Genomic DNA, 19,573 nt, shown 5'->3' on the forward strand with positions numbered 1-19,573 from the left:
TATATCCTAGCCAGTAATGCCAACCGAGCCCGCTGCCAAAAAGTTTGGCAGCATCAAAGTCCGGATGCCGTCCGCATAAGCAGCGCCAGCGATACAGGAAATCGCCGCAAGTCTGCGCGTGCCACCGCTGGCTTCTGGCTTCTTAAGCGCTGGAGTCGCGAGCGCTAGGACAGTTCTGGATTCGCCGCTCAGTTGTAGACTCGCCACCGAATTGTGTACTTGCTAGTCAGTTGTGTGTTCATCGCAGCAGAGTTGTTGTTTGTCGTCAGCCGACGCTGACCAAGCCGCTCCGACTCGAACTAGACAGATTTCTGTAGACCATGTTCACCACTGTGTTCTGTATCGTCGTTAATAAAGATAAGTACCGACTTTCATTTAATCCGAGTGTTTGGGTTTTATCTTTCTGTTCACTGTTCCAGCGGACCGGTCGGCCCGCTATTAAAAGTGTGGCGGTGACTTCGTAGGCCGTTTCTACAGCGAAGTGTTGTCGCTACGAAGGCCGCCACAAAAATTTGTGCTGTGGTGTGCAGTGTGTTAAGCTACTGGATGATCAAATTTGCAGTTTGCTGGTGGCTATTTACGTGATTGAACAGTTGGTTATTTGTCATTCCCACATAGAATGCACAATAACTTCAGTATAGCTAATACTATATATAACATGGCTGCTTTCACATGTGGCCCTGCTTTTTACAGGATATGAAATACCTGTGACTGGAATGGGATACGAGTTGGTGTGTGGGGGTGCGGGACAAGTCTTGCTCCTGGGTCAACCACCTACAGGATACAGGATTATACCGTATTTACTCGAATCTAAGCCGCACTTTTTTTCCGGTTTTTGTAATCCAAAAAACCGCCTGCGGCTTAGAATCGAGTGCAAAGCAAGCAGAAGTTCTGAAAAATGTTGGTGGGTGCCACCACAACTAACTTCTGCTGTCGAATATATGTAGCGCTACACAGGCATGCTTTGTAGGCACAAAGACAAATACTGGCACCAAATCCTCTGCGTCAGTAAATAAATTAAAAAAAAAAAAGTGGAAGACAAAGTTTTTTTCTCCGCCCCGAGTTTCGACCACTGCATTTTCATACATTATCCAACGGAGTAAATATAAATTCCGTATTGTTCATCTTTGAATGTAGCAGCATTTCAATGTACTACTAAAATCTGACTGGCAAGACTGTTTGGGATGTTTGTCAATATGGCCAACTCTACGTTCTGAATGTTTTCCTACCTGTCAGAAGAGATGGTTGCTAATAGGAACTTATATGAATTGTGAATCACATGCAGTATTCTCTTCACCATAAGAATAATACAAATATAAACATTTTGCCATGTATTGTTACGTGTTTGTTGCTATCTCATTTAAATCCTGTCTGCCTAATAAACTATGAAACTAGAGTGAGACAACAGCAAATGCGGAAGAATATACATATCATGTCATGTTTATATTCATATTATTCTTATGCCTAATAGTGATACAGTCAGAAATGAAGCACAGCAATTGACTAGATTTTTAAACCTAAGATGACTCCAATTTCTGTGCAGAATGTAATGTACTAAAGAGGCGCCTGCAAAGATTTTCAAACGGAGAAAAATTTTCGCTAAACTCTCATTCAGAACATCTTTTATTATACACAGTGTATTATTTGGTTCTTGTTGATCTTATCAAAGAAAGCAGCAGTGTAAGTAACAACAAATAGCAGTCTCTTGCCATTATTTCGCTAATGAGACGATTCTTCTCTTTTTTTTTTTATTTTAAGCGGCAGTAGTGCGCACAAAAGCAAGCCATGCCGCAAGCGGCGACAGGCTGTAAACACACACTATCAGAATGCGACAAACAATGCATGACACAGTACAGTAATGCATTTTCAGCTTAAGAGTGACGTAAACACCTATACCAAAGAAAATGGCGCTTATCAGATCAAAGAAAAATAAGCAATCAATTCAAACCAGACGAAGCACGTGAAAAAGGAAGGGTACCCGTATAAATACAGACGGAGCGCCTGACACATAGCGATGGCTACATGGTAAAGTTTAACTGCTAAGATTACAACTCGAACCAAACTACTGTAGCTGTATTGTCATTCATTCGACCTAAATTGTGTCTCATATTACAATGGACCAACTTTGTTTCAATTTGGAGATGCGGCCTAAAACTTTTCTCTCCCCTTGAATTTTGAGTCTCAAATTTCAGGTGCGGCTTAGATTCGAGTGCGGCTTAGATTCGAGTAAATACGGTAAGCAGGATTGAAACAGGGGTAGACAAGAATATTCTGTAAGGTGGGTGGGAGGTGGAACACAACTTTGGCTGATGTGGGCAGGATTTTAGGTAGGATGTCTCTCATCTCAGGGCACAACGAGAGGTAGTTGAAGGCCTGGTGAAGGATGTGTTGAGCTTCTCCAAAGCCAGGGTGAAACTGGGTGATCAGAGGAGTGCTGATCAGTGGCTGGTTAACAGGTTTAACTGATGTCAAAGGAGGAGGTAGCACAGAAGATCTGTTTATGGAAGACCTCCTCTTCTGATTTACGAATGGTGTGACATATTTTCAATTACATACCTCACATTCTGTGGCTACCCATTATGTGTTTCAACACAGTGTTTTCATTGTCTCTGAATCCTCAGCCACTGATCACTGCTGATTCTTCCACGTTTTAGGGGCAGTTTTCCCACCCAAAAGGCAAGAGGATGCCCCAAGCCTGTGTCCACCCACTCACCCTCTTTGACAATGCCACTGGCAGAATAAGGGTTACTCTTTGTGCTGTAAGTCTTCTGTCACTATTACAGACAATTTTTATTCAAAAGTTAAAGAGAGGTAGGGATCAGAGCTGGGACTCAGGACATTTTGATTACTAGCCAAATATGCTTCCCACAGATCATAATAATTTCTACCGAAGAGCACCTACATATTTAGTGTCAGCCCAGGATAAACACAAAACTATAATCAAAATATGTGTCCCCTCATTGTGAATTGTCTTCAATTAGTATGCTTCAAACTGAATGTTTAAAGAGATAAGTCATAAATTGAGAGTGTTGTCAGAACCACGTAATTGCACAAAACATAAATGAAAAGATTTTTACTGGTAGTGTCCCACTGACCTTGTGTTGCTGTGTTAAGCCAAGCCAAGACGGTCCATGGCCCAGCGCGAACATCTTGTGAGGATCATTCCCCTACACCATGAGAAAAATCCTAGTGTTCTTTGTATTAATCCATTATACTGACACTGAATTAAAAACAATGGTACAGCTGTACTCAACAGTGTGTTATCAAAATATTGCAATTCTTCAGCTGTAATGATTTAATTAATTTAAAACAAGAAGTGTGAGAAAACAGTACCAATTTAGAAGTGGAGTATATTTAATAGACATCAAGTTTTTAAATTGGTGACTTCGCTATACTGGTCAGACAACTTTCAAGGCCTGCTGGAGAGCTTTAAACTCTACCACAGCTGGTAGGTGGAGCTGTTGTACCTGCCAGCACTAGCATCACTTCAGCACAGTGCCGCATAATATTCTGCTGGGCGAATTACAGCTCGCAGCTGCCCTGTGAGTTCTGCTGCACAGTGAAATGGGACTCAGTGCTGTATTTGCTATGTGTCATCTCACTGACATAACACACCATTGATTCTTGATCTTGGCTTTGTTATGGCTCAGGCGTTCTCTCTTTGTACTACTCATTGCGTTTTGTTTATCTGTAATACTGTCTACCTACATCCTTTTCCTCATTGTTGTCTTTTTCTGTTCACGCTCAGTGCTCCACTGTTGACAGCCCCAAACTGAGGGTCCCATCCCCATAGGGTTTCTTTTGAGTTGTTACCGATATGCAATTGAATCTCAGTCACAACTGTGAGAGAGGTTGTGATTTATTGCTCAATGTTTTCTTATTATCCTTTTCTTTCCAAATAATACTATATCACTTGATACTGTTAGTTTATGGGAAAAAAATTACGGTTTGAAGGAAACTGAAATGACAAAATAATTTTAAAAAATGTAGTTTCTATTTATGTATTTAAATTTTATTTAACTATTTAAGAGGGACTATGTAATATGGTAAACATAGTACACAAATATGTTAAATTGGCTCTACAAAGTTTGATAAATATGTTGGAAATTGCAGGTATCTCAAGGAAAGAGATGAAAGATGACATCTTAAAGGCAGTTAGTACCTTGAGAGAATGTTTCAGTGTAATAAAATTGGACGTGAGCATGGATGATGCTAAAAATAAAGGCAATATGATCTTGGAAAGTGAGTTTAGTAACCCCCAGATAGAGGGAGAGGACTGAAGCATTGTGGGACAAGTGGCACCATCTGTTGACCTAATACAAGAAACTGAAAGCAGAAACCATCACATACCGACACATAGTGGGACTACTTGTAACTATGACAACCCTGAGACAGAGGGAGAGGACCACAGCTTTATGGGACAAGTGGTACCATCTGTTGACTCAATACAAGAAACCGAGAGTGGTAACCATCACATATCGACACCTAGTGGGACTATTTGTAACTCCGACAACCGGCCTCTTGGCCAAGACACAATATTAGAGGCAAAAATCACAGAAAAAGTTTGTAAATGAAGAACACTGGACTGAAGTTACCTATAAAAGATAGAGAAGACCAGCTAAGCACCATGAGTGACTGACTGGTGCTGGACCATGAGACGCAAATTTACAAGCTGCAGATAAGACGCTTGGCTCTATAGGATGGCTCAAACCTGAGACAACACCTGATCCAATAAAATAATTCCTCAATAAAAAAGGAATCAAAGAAAATGTGAAACGTGAAGAACTGGCAAATGAAATTAATACGAAATCCTTTAAAGTTGGCATCCTTTTTCACAACTTAGAGTTGGTGAATAAAGCTGAAAGGGGTGTCTCTTCCAAAAGACACAAGAATTCTGCCCAAAAAATGCAAAGAACTAGGAGCAGTAGAAACCTTAAAAATCCTCTTGTGGAATATAGAAGGTCTAAGAAGTGCAATGAACATAGCTCCAAGAGACTTTCTACAAGGATATGTCATAGCAATCCTAACAGAAACATTTTTAACTGAAAACTGGCAACATACAGAATTTTACTGCACTCATCTCCATGCAAAACAAGGTGACAGAGGAAGATCCAGTGGAGGAATAACTGTCCTCACAAAATTTGAATTAACACCAATAACTACAACTAGCAAACAGGAACAAACACTCCTGACAGAAACGAAACACATTACAATAATATCAGCATACTTCCAACCAATCAAAACAGCCACTGACATAACACATGAAACAGGCCAGCTGATCACTCAGAGTAAACATAATAAACAACTAATTACTGCTGGAGACTGAGACTGCAGAATGAATATACTAAACTACAAACCAAAAATAATAGTGGAAAAGCTACAGGAAGAAGGCTTTATCCTATTAAACAATCCCAACATATATACAGATATTTCCCACAATGGTAAAAGCACAATAGACATTTCATTCATCCAGGGGTAATACATCACCTCTCTGAACTCCAAAACACACACCAATTCAGAAACATATCCCTCGCGAAATAAATATCCAAGGAGAATGGCAAAAAGCACAAGAAAAAAGAGGAAGAAGCACTTTCATGAATAATAGACATACTGAAAAACAATATGCCTATAAGAAAACTCTAAAAGAAAGGAAGAGAACATTCTGGACAAGAGAAGAAAGAGTGGAGGAAGCAACAAGAGACCCATATATTGTGCTCTGCCCCAGAAAACAAGCTGAAACATGAAACTTCCTGGCAGATTAAAACTGTGTGCCGGACCGAGACTCGAACTCGGGACCTTTGCCTTTCACGAGCAAGTGCTCTACCAACTGAGCTACCCAAGAACAACTCACGCCCCATCCTCACAGCTCTAATTCTGCCAGTACCTCATCTCATTCTGGAAGCTGAAACATATTATACTGATATGTAAGAATGGAAGATGAACTTCAACAACATACTGAATAAGGAAGGACTAAAGGGCATACGAGAGGGCAGACAGCACACAATGAAACAAACGATGAAACAAACGACTATGGAATGGGTCCCATTGGCCACAGAAGATGTCAAACATGCCATTAACAGCACCAAGAACAAAAAAAGTTGCAGGCCCTGACAGACTTTATAGTGAATATTTAAAAGACACTGCCCAAATACTAACACCAATGTGAACAAAACTCTACATTAAGTGCATAGAAACAGTGTCTATTCCAGAACAGCAGAGGCAGTCAATAGTAAAAGTGCTATATACAGGAAAAGGAGACCCCAAGAACCATAGCAAATACAGAGGCACAGTCCTAGAAAACTTATCTTTCAAAGTATTCACAAAAATAATAATAGAATAAATAAAGCAAACATTCATCAAACACCTCCCTGAAAGCCAAATGGGATTCAGGACAGGAAGATCAACTGTGACTGCAATAGAACTCCTGCTAAAGAGAGTATGGAAAGCCCTTGAAGACAGTGAAAATTTTTATGTGGTATTTATAAACTTCACAAAAGGCTTTGACTTTATACACAGAAAATTAGTGACCAAAAAACTAGAGAAAACCCTAAGTGAAAACAACATATGGATACAAATCGTAAGCACAAGACTGTGACGGAACCAAATAAGGATCTCGGACAACTTCACCCTATCAGAGCCAATACTCCAACCAGAGTACTTAGGGAGAGCCACTGAGTCCTCTGTTATTTATCCTTGAAGTGGAAGAAACTGTAATAATACACCAAAGGGAGAGTGTAATCTCATATGCATATGCAGACGATATTGTAATATGGGAGCAAAAACTAAAAATTGTTCCAGACTACAAGTATCTAGGGACCACAATGCAAACAACTGCAAAATATTTCACAAAACATGTAGAAGATAATGCAATGCAAGCAATAATGGCAATCCATGAAACAGAATACATTACATTCCTCAGTCTAGAGACAGAAATGGCTCTATTCAGAGCCAAAATCTCCCCAATACTGATGTATGGCATAGATATTATTGGACCACATCTTACAGTGATAAACCTAACAACATTAGAAAGAGGAGAGGCGACCTAAATAGAGAAAAAAAAATTGGAGTGTACAAAATAACATGATCCACACTCGGATATCTGCCGGCAAGGGTACCATTCCTCACCGAAGACCTACGGACAAACCTGATGCTACCCAACACCAGCACTTTGGAAAGTCTATGTTGAAGGAAAAAAGGGAAGACATACCTCCAGAATTTTATTGCATAGGCACCATGACTGACCGAACGTGGACAAAGGAAAACTATGAAATGAGGCACGTGATCACCAAAATGGCAATTTATGGTTTCCACCACCTTATTTGCAACATGTTGATCATGAAGCAAATGTAATGCATGAGTGTAAACTGTGTCATCAAATATGCAAACGTTACCTTATAGAACTCTGTAACAAAAGGACATGGTCAATAAGTGAATGTGCAAACCACAATACATAAAATTCCTAATTTCATGTGTTATCATCATTGCACTTTGAACTCATATAGCTATTTGTCTCCAATAAACTTATTATTATTAAATTTTATTTACTACTGATTACACTGATGATTTGTATTTCATTTAAAGGTGATTCAGGCTTATTAGACATCACTGGAAATGCTTTTTTTTCTACCTGTATGCCAAGCAGAATGTGTAGTATAATTTTATGTTTCTTGTGGTTTGTAAGGCTTCCATCACTGTCATCATTACTAGCAATATGATGCCCGATATAATGTGAAAAATCCTTTATTTAAACACTTGATTCTCTGTATTCAGGAGAATTTGATAGCGAGACTGAGATAGACAAGTGCATTATCTGTCAAATAACATTTTTGTAATGTTAAAATGTTTCTTTACAAGCTAGTATTTCACTGAGATCAGTATTTCACTGAGAAGATTGCACCAAAGTTTAAGATGCTCACTTCCTGTTTGCTTTTTTAAAAAGTGTTTAATTCTTCAGATGCAAAACCAATATGACTGCTCGTAACGGTGAGAGATAATGGTTTAACTGTGAGATATTGTTTACAGCTGTTACATTCAATTCAGCTTCTGAAAAAACCACTCACTTTGTCTACTGAGTTCTGTCTGCAACCACAACTTCAGCAGTAAGGTTACTATGATAATCCTGATATGTAGGTTATAAAACTTGCAACTATAATTACTAGTAATCTAGATAAAATTCTGTTTATTCAGTACATACAATAACAAACAAAAAATGAAACACTGCATCTTATACAGTTACAGTCCAAAACTTTGGTACTGAAAGAATTCTTACATTTGCTTTAGAAACCTGGAGATAACTCTTTAAAACTGTGAGACAAAGAGAAACATAGGTCGTAAATCAGAGCTGTATAAATGCAAATATTATGCTTTCAGAAGGTGAATTCACGTGATGCTGATGCAGAAGGACTGGGACTTGAACTTCCTGAACTTAGTGTCTCTTCTTTAAGTTTCAGTTTGCTAGGTTCTTTCTTTTCTTTGGAATCCTTTTCTTTTTCTTTTTCCTTTTCTTTTTCCTTATCCTTATCTTTGTCTTTGTCTTTCTCCTTGTCTTTGTCCTTGTCCTTATCTTTATCTTTATCCTTCTCTTTTCCATGTTTATGATCGTGTTTGTGTTTATGTTTATGCTTATGCTTTTTCTTGTCTTTCTTCTTCTTCTTAAGCTGAAACAGAAATGCCATGTAAAAAAAGAGGAGATTACATAAAAATAATGTCATGTTTGAGTGTCCATAGGCACATGATAAATATTTATTTGAAACACAGACACTCCAAGTTGGCTACATCAAGGGCATGGCTACCTGTCACTTCTTGTCTACAGAAACTTGTTTCTTTCCTCACACACTCTTCAATTTCTTGAGCTATTCAAATGTAATATTTTCTCAAGATGTGTACAAGGCTGATTAAGTGCTAATTTATGTGCTATATATGGAATATGGCTGTGGGCTGAAATCTAACCTACATGTAATGATGTATACCCAATAGTCAACATTTCTACAAATATAAATCCATTACTGGGCAGTCACAATGGAATGTAAATAATTGAAGGAGTAAAGGTAACAACTCACTGAACTGTAGAGGTGTTGAGTCACTGAAAGGCATGTAAACAAGATTAAGAACTTAGCTACATCTTGCATGAAAACTTTTATGAACTAAAGCACATGCACACATATATGCAAACGTGCATGCGCGCATTCACACACACCCACACACACACTTTTCTTCGCACCTTAGAGACAACACGCACTCAATTTTATGAGCTGTGTATGATTTTCACAAACTTAACTTCCATTCTTCTCCACTACACAGATGTAGTATCATTTCAATATCAATTTCAAAAAAGCCAGGACGTGGCAAGGACTAGTAGCAGCTGTACCAACAACCATCTGTCACGAAGTCTCTAAACTTTTTGATTGTTTGCTGCTATTGTTTTTGAAACTGATGATGCCTAATGACTCAGGTTCTAAAATCTTCCAGTAGTACTGCATCTTCAATTCACAATTTTTTCCTCCTGTTACCACTGTCAAAACTCCAAAAATGCAAGTATAGAAAGTATTTTATAAATGTCTGAATATCATATAGCAGACAGCAAAGTAATATGTGCAAATAGTGTACTTTTAAATGTTGTTTCCATTGTATGCACAATAGTTGGTGACTGACCCAGTCACCTTCTTCAGTTACAGCCAGTTTTGCTTTTAAGTGTACTCACTGCCTGGACTGCCTTTGTTAATTTGAAACCTCTGCCCCTATTTATTAGGTTTTCTGATGCCTTTGTTCTGACAGACTCATTAATTACACTGTCCCTCAAACTTGTCATCTGCACCACAATGCTGATCTTGTCGTACAGTATTTCTTGATTATATTCAAGGCACTGCTCGGCTCTTAACCTGCTTCATTGTTTTAGATTGGTGTGTCACTGATGTTCATTCCATCTCTCCTTAGCTGTTCTAATAGTCTACCCATGTACAACATGCTAATCTCTCATTGAATGCCTGCTGCCCAAGTTACCAGCTATGTAAACAAAGGTGATCATACTGTGTGCCAAATGGCAACCCATGCCATCAGGCCATATGCTAAGCCCATGACGATGATGATGCATGCAACCTGTCAACATTCCTTCTCCTCAGGACTTCCACACAGCGATATGGCCATCATGACGATGCACACTGACCCAGGCTTGACAGAAATGATGGCACTGGACTAGACCTGGCTGTCATTGGTGCACCACTGATGATGCAACTCTCTCTGTTGCTGCATCAAGGAAAGCTGCGAGGATGGTAGCCATGCTGACAATCCCTGGTGCTCCAGGTTTCACCAGACTGTTCATGTCGATACTTGTCTTGCTGCAAAATGACGCCATTTCCTAAGTCAAGGTAGGTATTGTGGCTGTAAGATCCTGCACAGCCAAGTGAACAAATCTGTCCTATTGAGAACTAGCTGTGTGCAGCAACTGAGATTCTGGTTGCCATTGTGTATGGCCCTCCTGAATCCACGGGATTCCATAAGTGTATGATAGTCTGGCAGCCTTCCCAATGCAAGCAGCAATGTTATATAATTTTAACCACAGTGCTGATAAGCCACAACCCTACTATGTCAAATACATCATATGCTGAGAAAAGTTTTTATTTCTGACAGGATGCATAAGGCACTACCAAACAACATGGAACCATGTAGTATACTTCATGCCAATATGACGTTTCTTGCATGTCACCTTCATGGTGTTGCAGTTTTAATTGCCAGCACTGTAATATGAGTTGCGGGCCTCCCTCTCCCTTCCAGCTCAAATTCTAGGTACACTCTAAGTTATGGATGTAAACTTAACACATCAATCCTATCAGTGTTTTCCTTAGGCATTTTTTAAGTTCCCCCCAAAAGTTCTGTTAATCTATTTTCTCCTCCACAACTCCTCTGCCTATTACCAGTAATAATTGGGCACTTTAGCATTTTTCAATTACAATTTACCAAAAACCAGACACTTTTCTAAGCCACATTGTTGCATTTATCAAACAAATGTGAGCTCCTCTCTCTCATGGCAGTTTTACATACATGTAGAATAGCTGACACGTACCTTAGACACAGCATCCGATTTATGATGCTTGCTTTCACCTTCTGCTCCTTCCTTCCGGAACATCCCTGGTTCAAATCCAACTGGACCTTGCGTTCCCATGATGCCAGGAAGAGATTGTGAGTTATCTGAGAAATATTCTGTTTTCACTTCTCCTTCTTGGACTGAATCTTGCCCTGGTGCTGGCATTGATGCTCTAGATGTACCAGGTACTGGAGCATTTGGTATCGGTGTCGACTCCTGATCAAAGATAAAGAGGTATTTCAGAAATAAACAAAGTAATAAAAACAATCATATAATGGGAGTCATATATCTTATGGAATAATCTTCTTAGTGTTTATTCAGCAAAAATGAGAACCACGAATAGTGTGTGAAACAGATAACCATACAACATGCAAAAGCTTTTTTTAAAAATCTTGGAATTTTTGCACTCACTTTCCAATAACTTAGTCCTTAATGGTTTTTGCCACTGATGATAAAAATTAGATTCAGCTGAACTGTGACACATAAAGTCACAATAAAAGACAAAAATAATTTTCATGTAGACTTTGCTTCCTTGTCTAGGTTCAGAATGGAATTACATACTCCATGGGAAGGTATTCAAGAATCTCCTGTCAAACACGAAGCAAGAAACTGCGAATCTCTACAAATTAAAAACATATTACATTGGCTATTCTTTTCTTCAAATTATTTTAATATTTAAATTCAGAGGTTTAAAAATTCTTTTAGCTGCACAGCAAGTAGCAGTATTCACTGTGAACCTATATGATAAGTAGTAATGTGCTGTGAATATGACTCTGTATTTACAGATGTAGGCGTGGGTGTATATTTTCTTTCAAGAGTACCATTGTAATCAAGTAAATATGAAGCTACTAATAGCAGATAAACTCCAGCTATATACATTGCCTGACAAAAAATATTGATGCACCCAGAAGGGGAGCAGGTAACAAAATGAAACTTCAAGAGTTCAAGAGTTGATAAGGTTTTTGATTTTATTTCAATGATTATAATATTGAGCCAAATGTACAGAGAACTTGGCAATATGAGCCCATTATCACTGTAATGTTCCGACCCCTCTTGCCTGGATGCATTCACTGATTCAGTTGGGAAGGGTATCATAAAGCTGTTGTATCGTGCCCTGAGGCAATGTGGCCTAGAATCCTGAATGATGGTACTGGGATGGAGTTGATGACTGAGCTGGTTCCACATGTGTTCTATTGGGGACAGATCTGGGAATTTTGCTAGCTATGGGAGCACTTCCACATGGAGGTAGTTTATGGAAACACGGTCCTTGTGGAGACATGCATTGTACTGTTGGAAAATAGCACTACGATACTGTCACATAAGAGGTAACACATGAGGAGCCAGCGTGCCCGTGGCACAGCATTGTGCTGTCAGAATTATCTCAATGACTACTAGCCATGATCTGAAGTCTACTCGATGACTCCCCACACAAGGATACCAAGAGTAACACTGCTGTGCCTCTCAAAAACATTTTAAGAATGGGACCTCTCCTCAGTTCACCACCATACTTGTTGGCAACGGTCATCTGGCTAGTGCAGAACTGTGATTCACCAGTGAATGATATTGACTTCATTCATCAATAGTTCATGCCTTCCCGTCAAAGCACCACTCCAAAAACAGCCATTTCTGTTGTGTTATTGGAAGCTTATCCATGGGACAATAATAACCTAATCTTGCTTCTTCTAGTCTCCAACCAATGGTATCAGATGAGAATGAATGTTACAGGGAGTCCATTTCTTGTTCTCGATGGCAAGCATACGTTGAACGGGTTACGAAGTTCTTGGTGCACATAACCGCGATCCTCCCTTGGAATGGTCATACATGGTCAAACAAAAATTTGACAATGAGTATGCCTGTTCCATTGTTTCCATGCATTTCAACATCAGGCCACTGTCACATCTGAATGCCCCACAAATCTGGATATTGCATAATTCGATCAGCCAGCCAAATGGAGACCCAAGGCCTCTTTCAAATACTGTCAGGTGCTGATAACTCTGTCTCACACGAGTACACAGCATTTCCATATCCTTCACAATGATCACTTCAGATCTGACACCATTCATGCCTCTTATGTCCTACAAAACCTAGTAACAACACTGGACATGAACAACAGTAATGTACTCTGGTAACCGTTCTACTTGTCACTGAGAATTGCAACTCTAATCATTTACCCACCCACTGATGGTATGTATGTGTATGAAGTTATGTTGACCATGTCTTCTGGGTGCTTCATTTCTTTTGCTGGGCAGCATAATACAATAGAAGAAGCAGGAGATTTATTTCTAATTTATTCGGTTAAATTTAGATAGCATAAGCATGAACAGCATAGTACTAAACACTATTGTGATAGTTTATTGTTAACACAGTATAGTAATACACTGACTCACGCTACCCTATTTTACAAAAATCCAGAATTATGTGATTCATATTTCTGAGTGTTGCACACCTCTATTCCCCCACTCCGGCCACAAAGTGATCAGTTTACGACAGGTTCAGACATGCTTTGTGCAGAATCATCTTATTCACGGAACTGGTGTCATTGATAGGTTCTATGTCATTCAAATTAAGCGAATTAATTCATTTGCATCAAACAAGAAAAGAAAATCACTCTCTTTGGAATGTAAACTCAATATTAACAAAGAATTTGATGCAAAAATTAAAATCTGTGAATTGACAAAGAAGTTTGATCTACCAGAATCAAAAATCAGAACAGTTATAAAAGGCAATGAAAAAATTCTCAAAGCTGTGAAAATTGCTCAATCTTGGAATTCAAGTAGCATTCGTAAATGTCATGTTATTATCATGCAGATGGAAATAATGTTAAAATTATGGTGTGATAATCAAGTAAGAATGAAAAAGTGTGCTGATCAGAATATGGTGTGTTCTCACAGTAAGCTAATTTCTGAGAGACTGAAAGAAGAAGCTGAGAAGGCAGCCAAAGATGAAATACAGGGTGTACATAAAGTCCAGGAACACTTTCAATTATTTATTGCGCAAGAACTAAACATTGTACAGATGACACACATATTGCATTTTGAAGAGAAACTCAAAATTTTTTTTAACAAACATTCGATATGTGAACCATGAGTGACCCAGAAGACGTCAATACGATAATTGAGTTCTTGCCATACCCGTCCCAGCATGGCATCATTGACTGTGGCAGTCGCTTCCTGTACTCTCTCCTGGAGCTCTGCAAAATCATGTGGTAGAGGCGGTACATGCACCAGATCTTTAATGTGTCCCCACAGAAAAAAGTCACACGGAGTGAGAACTGGTGAGCCCGATGGCCATTTAATGAAACAGCTGTCCCCTTATGTAGCACGGCCAATCCATTGATGCGGCAGCTCTGTGTTCAGGTACCCACGAACTTCATGATGAAAATAAGGCAGAGCCCCATCCTGCTGAAAGATGGACGGAAAGTCCGATTGCATTTGAGGCATCAGCCATTGCTACAACATGTCTAAGTAGGAATACCCAGTGACAGTGCTCTCGGCGAAGAAGAATGGCCCGTACAGTTTTCGACGTGACAAGGCATGAAAAATATTTACCTTTGGGGAATCACACTCAAATTCAATTGATTCATGTGGATGCTTTGTACCCCAGATTCGACAATTAAGCCTGTTCACTTTCCCATTAATGTGAAAAGTGGTTTCGTCGCTAAAAATTAAGTGATCAACAATGCCATCACCAGCCCTATTCAGTTGCTGCAACTGGGAACAAAACTCAAAACACTTGTCTTTGTCGTCAGCACTGAGATTCTGCACACGCTGCAATTTGAATGGTTTCATAGACAGCTTCTGTTGTAGGACTTTTCACACTATCATTGGAGCCATTTTGAGTTCACAGGATGCACAACACACTGATTTCTCCACACTCATTTCACTCACACTGGGATGTCCATTTTTCTTTGCCAGGAACAGCTGTAGCACACCTGTTTTTGTTGAACTCCAACACACAGAAAGCTCGCTCCACACCTGAACTCACCATGTTTGCAACTAGTGTTGACTATCGGCAAATCACCAAACAACACTGTGGCAGTATACAAGAAAGAAAAAACTTTCAGGGTTTCTCTTGAAAATGACATATGTATGATATCTGTACAATGTTTGGTTCTTGTGCAATAAATAATTGAAAGTGTTCCCAGACTTCATGTACACCCTGTACTTAAAGCTAGTAATCATTGGTTTAGCCAGTTCAAAAGTCGTCATAGCAGGCACAGCATCACAGAAGGTAGAGAGGTGGCCAGTGCTGATAAATAGACTGCATTGCTGTACCTAGAAAAACTCACAGCAGTGACAGAAGAAAGTGGCTATATGAGCCAAACCATATTCAACTTAGATGAAACTGGTCTGTTCTGGAAGAAGCTGCCTAAAAGAACTTTTATCATGCATGAAGAGAAAAACTTTCCAGATTTTAAAACTAGCTGAGAGTGATGGATGGTGAGAATGCAGCTGGTGATTGTAAATCAAAACCCCTCTTAGTTTATCACTCAGAAAATCCAAGAGCTTTAAAAAATGCATCTAAATCTGAGTTGCCCCGCCCTCCATCTAACTCCCCACTGCACCTAGCTGCCCTATCCTCTCCCCACCTTGTCCCTGTACACTCCCATAAGCAGCACTTTACAGTCCCCCACCCCTACCATTCCGTCCCTTCCCCTCCCTGCCACTACCTCCTCCTTATCCCCACCACCCAGAATGCTTCTCTCATCATGTGCAGGTGCTCACAATCTGGCCTCAGCAAGCAGGTTGTATACGGTAGCAAAAATACAACTTTTACACACAGGTCAAAATTAGAGTAACGGGAGGATGATACAGTGAATTGTTGATTAATAGCATTACTTTAAATGGGATTTGTTTTAATTGGCAATAACTTTCAACTTCACATATGAAGTGATGTCCAAATGAATGATCAGAAAGAGAAGCCGACACCCAGAAATGAAAGTCAAAGACTAGGTCTTGGGTGACAGCTTCTTCTGAGCATTGGTTTCATCATTACTTCATATCGGAAGACAAACGTTATTGCCAATTAAAACAAATCCCACGTAAAATGAAGCTGCTAAACAATCATCTTCCCGTTACTCTAATTTTGACCCACGTATGAAAGTTGTATTTTTGTCCCTTGATACAACCAGCTAGCTTCAAACGACGGATCAGGGAGTCATTATAACATTTACAGTTTACTACAGATAATGGTTTGAGCATCTGTATGAAGCTATGAGACAAAACAATGAGCTCTGCGTTAAAGGCTTTTGGAAGCAATTCAATATTGTAGACACTCTGAGAATTATTGGAAACCTTGGAATGAAATTTCGCAAATAACTTTAAATAGTGACTGTAAAAAACTGTGTCCATATTTTTTCACCACTGAAAATCAGGGGAAATCAGCATCAGATCCAGATTTATAATGTGATTGAAGAAGTGGTCAATCTTGCAGAGACAAATTTAGAGGACGGTGATGACATTCAAGAACTGCTGGAATCACATAATCAGGAGTTGACAATTGATAAGCTTATAGAAATGCATGAGCAAGAGCAAACCACTAAACAATCTACTACTTTAGACCCAATTCAATGAATCAGAAGATCAAATGATGGTTGCAAACTTGACAAGGGGCCTTGGTTAAACTGAAAATAGGTTACAAATTTTAAACAAAATAGACTCCAATGAAAAGCAAATTTCTGCTACAAAATGGGGAATAAAAATTTTGTTAGCATGCCATGAGGAAATTTTGCACGGAAATAAAAACAAATTCTCATCAGATGAGACTTAGATTTTATGAACCTACACTTTTATACTCTTATTTCATATATATTCATCTTGTAACCTCTTTGGAAGGCACTACCCATTATCTTCAACTGATAAATTCATTTTACATTGTTGCAATGTATAATACTGCACTGTAATATAATTTGTTGTAATGTTGAACATTTTATTAAACATTTTTCTTTTACATTATACCATTTTCTTTAGTCTCTGGTCCCAACTGAACATAATTGGTATGTATTTATATGCAAAATTGGACCCCCATTTACCTCCCATCTATTACATAAGTGTGGGGTATTACTGTACATACATTTCTTGTCTTTTGTTAATGTATACCCTGACAAGTTCCATATCTCTGGAGGTTCTCCTTTGTAATGGGCTCTATGGAACACAAAGAATGAATGACTTGCTGAGCACCCATAAACTAAAAACAAACACTCTGAATGAATGAATGAAAGAGAATAAAAAAAGGTTATTATACATTGCGTAAGCATTTTTTTCTGAAATCTGTTCAAGCACAGCAGTAGGAGGGATTTGAAAAATGAATTACAGTTCAGAGAAGAAACAAAAACTTAGCAATTTTCTGATAACATACTTCTGGCTGAGATACAAAAGCACTTGAAAGCTCAGTTGAACATACTGGGTAGAGCCTTGGAAAGAGGTTATAAGATGAATAAAAATAAAATAAGAGTGTTTAGAGAGTAGCTAAATAAAGTCAGATGATGATGGGGAATTAGATGCAGAATTGGTGGGTGAGTTTTGCTATTTGGGCAGCAAAATAACTGACCACAGAAGTAACGAGGATGTAAAATGCAGTGTGGCAATAGCAAGAACATATTTTCTAAAAAATATAAATTTAAGTGTCTTTTCTGACAGAACAGTGGAACTTCGCTTAATTAGCACCTCCCATAATGTGCAGTTTGCGTAACAGCCAAAACAAATTGTAAAAAAAAATTACTCACTTAACAATCGCTGTTTTGCATAATGAGTGATAATAATTTAGTGTGATGTCACCAGCCGCTCGCATGTGGCAGGGGAAACATTCAACAATATGAACACCTTTCATTATCGGCAGCAGCGTCGTACAATGTCTTTTGCATGTACTGCAATCTGGGTATAGCACTGTTTCTGCTACCATGTTAGTGCAGCTTGTCACCACACATATTTCTAAACTTGTGTTTACACAGTGTTTTTTTTTGTGTGCAAATTGTAATAACCTTCATAGAAATGTCCCTGAAGATAACCATAAGGGAAAGAAAATGACCTTAGAATTGACAGTAAAATAATTGAAAAACACATATGTGGTGTGAGCATTTCACATACAATCGGTCTTCATCAACTATTTGCATTATCTTCAAGAACAAAGGCAAGATTAAGGAGACAGATGCTTCAAAGGAAGTGACAAGAGTATCTAAACACTGGTTCTGTATTCTGAATGATGTCGAAATGTTGCGCCTTATATGGACAATTGAAAAGCAATTGCAAGGCGACACTATTAATCATTTGTGAGAAGGCGAGAATGATTTTTGCCAACCTTTTTAAGAAGACACCTGGATCATCAGTGGATGAAGTGTGTGTTTAAGGGTGGTCGTGGGTGGTTCGAGAAGTTGAAAAGAAGAACCGGCATCCACAGCGTTGTGAGGCACAACGAAGCAGCCATGTCCAACACAAATGGAGCAGAGAACTTCATCAACACCTTCAAGATGCTTGTAGACTCTGAGAGTTTTTAATTGTGATGAGACAGGTCTATACCGGTAAAAGATGCCGAAGCGGGCACCTTTATAACAGCAGAGGAGAATGCATTGTCCAGTCACAATCCAATGAAAGGCTGTGTCACACGCCTATTCTGTGGCAATGCAAGCGGCGATTTGAGCATGAAAGCACTGCTTGTTTACCAGTCAACTACTCCATGACCCTTCAAGAAGCATGAAGGCCAGAAGAGCAGGTTAAATGTGATGTGAAGGTCCATCAACAAGGGTTTGGTGACACGGGATCTTTTTTTGTGATTGGATCAATGAAGTGGTTCTTTGGCAAAAAAATATTTGATGGAGATGGATCTGCCACTCCATGTCTTGCTTGTTATGGACAATGCTCCTGCCCATTCTCCAGGCCTATATGACCACCTCATTGTAGAATTTCAATTCATCAAGATCGAATTTCAGCCTCCCAAAACCATTCCATTATTCCAGTCTAAGGACCAGCAGATTATTTCTAACTTTAAGAAGCTCTACACCAAAGCACTCTTTGAGCATTGCTTTAAGTTGACTGAGCTACCAATCTCACTCTCAGAGAGTTTTGGAAATATCACTTCAACTTCGTTGTCCGCATCAAGATGATTGAAAAGGCATGGAAAGGGTTTACCAAGAGAACTCTCACTTATGCTAGGAAGAAGCTTTGGCCGAGTGTGTTGTCAAATATGACTCTGGGGCATTTGAGTCAGTACCTGTGGAGCCTGTAGTCAACAAGATTGTGTCTTTGGCCATGAGCATCGGACTAGAAGTGGATAACAATCATACCGATGAGCTTGTGGAAGATCACAGCCAAGAAATGACCACTGAATAGCTTATGGAGTTGCAAAGTGTTTCACAGCAGCAAGTTGTGGACGAGTTCTTCAGGGGGGGGAGGGGGGAGGGGAGAGGGAGGAGCAGGAGCAGGAGCAGGAGGAGGCAGTAACAGTAAAGCAGCAATCTTCTGGTGCAATATGAGAAATGCTGAAAGCATGGGAATCAGC

The 19,573-nt window shown here is 39.2% G+C and overlaps 1 protein-coding gene across 1 annotated transcript in view; it reads right to left on the reverse strand.

Annotated features, from left to right (window-relative positions):
- Positions 1–8,164: 8,164 nt before the first annotated feature.
- Positions 8,165–19,573, reverse strand: part of LOC126251591 (transcription initiation factor TFIID subunit 2) — a 135,381-nt gene continuing 123,972 nt past the window's right edge. Inside the window, exons 18-19 of the mRNA XM_049952126.1 lie at positions 11,060–11,296; positions 8,165–8,657 (exon numbers count right to left, since the gene is read on the reverse strand). Coding sequence (XP_049808083.1) covers positions 8,367–8,657; positions 11,060–11,296 — 528 coding nt within the window. The 3' untranslated portion in view covers positions 8,165–8,366. The remainder of the gene's footprint in view (positions 8,658–11,059; positions 11,297–19,573) is intronic.

Source organism: Schistocerca nitens, chromosome 1 (genome assembly GCF_023898315.1).
Source record: "Schistocerca nitens isolate TAMUIC-IGC-003100 chromosome 1, iqSchNite1.1, whole genome shotgun sequence".
NCBI lineage: Eukaryota > Metazoa > Arthropoda > Insecta > Orthoptera > Acrididae > Schistocerca > Schistocerca nitens.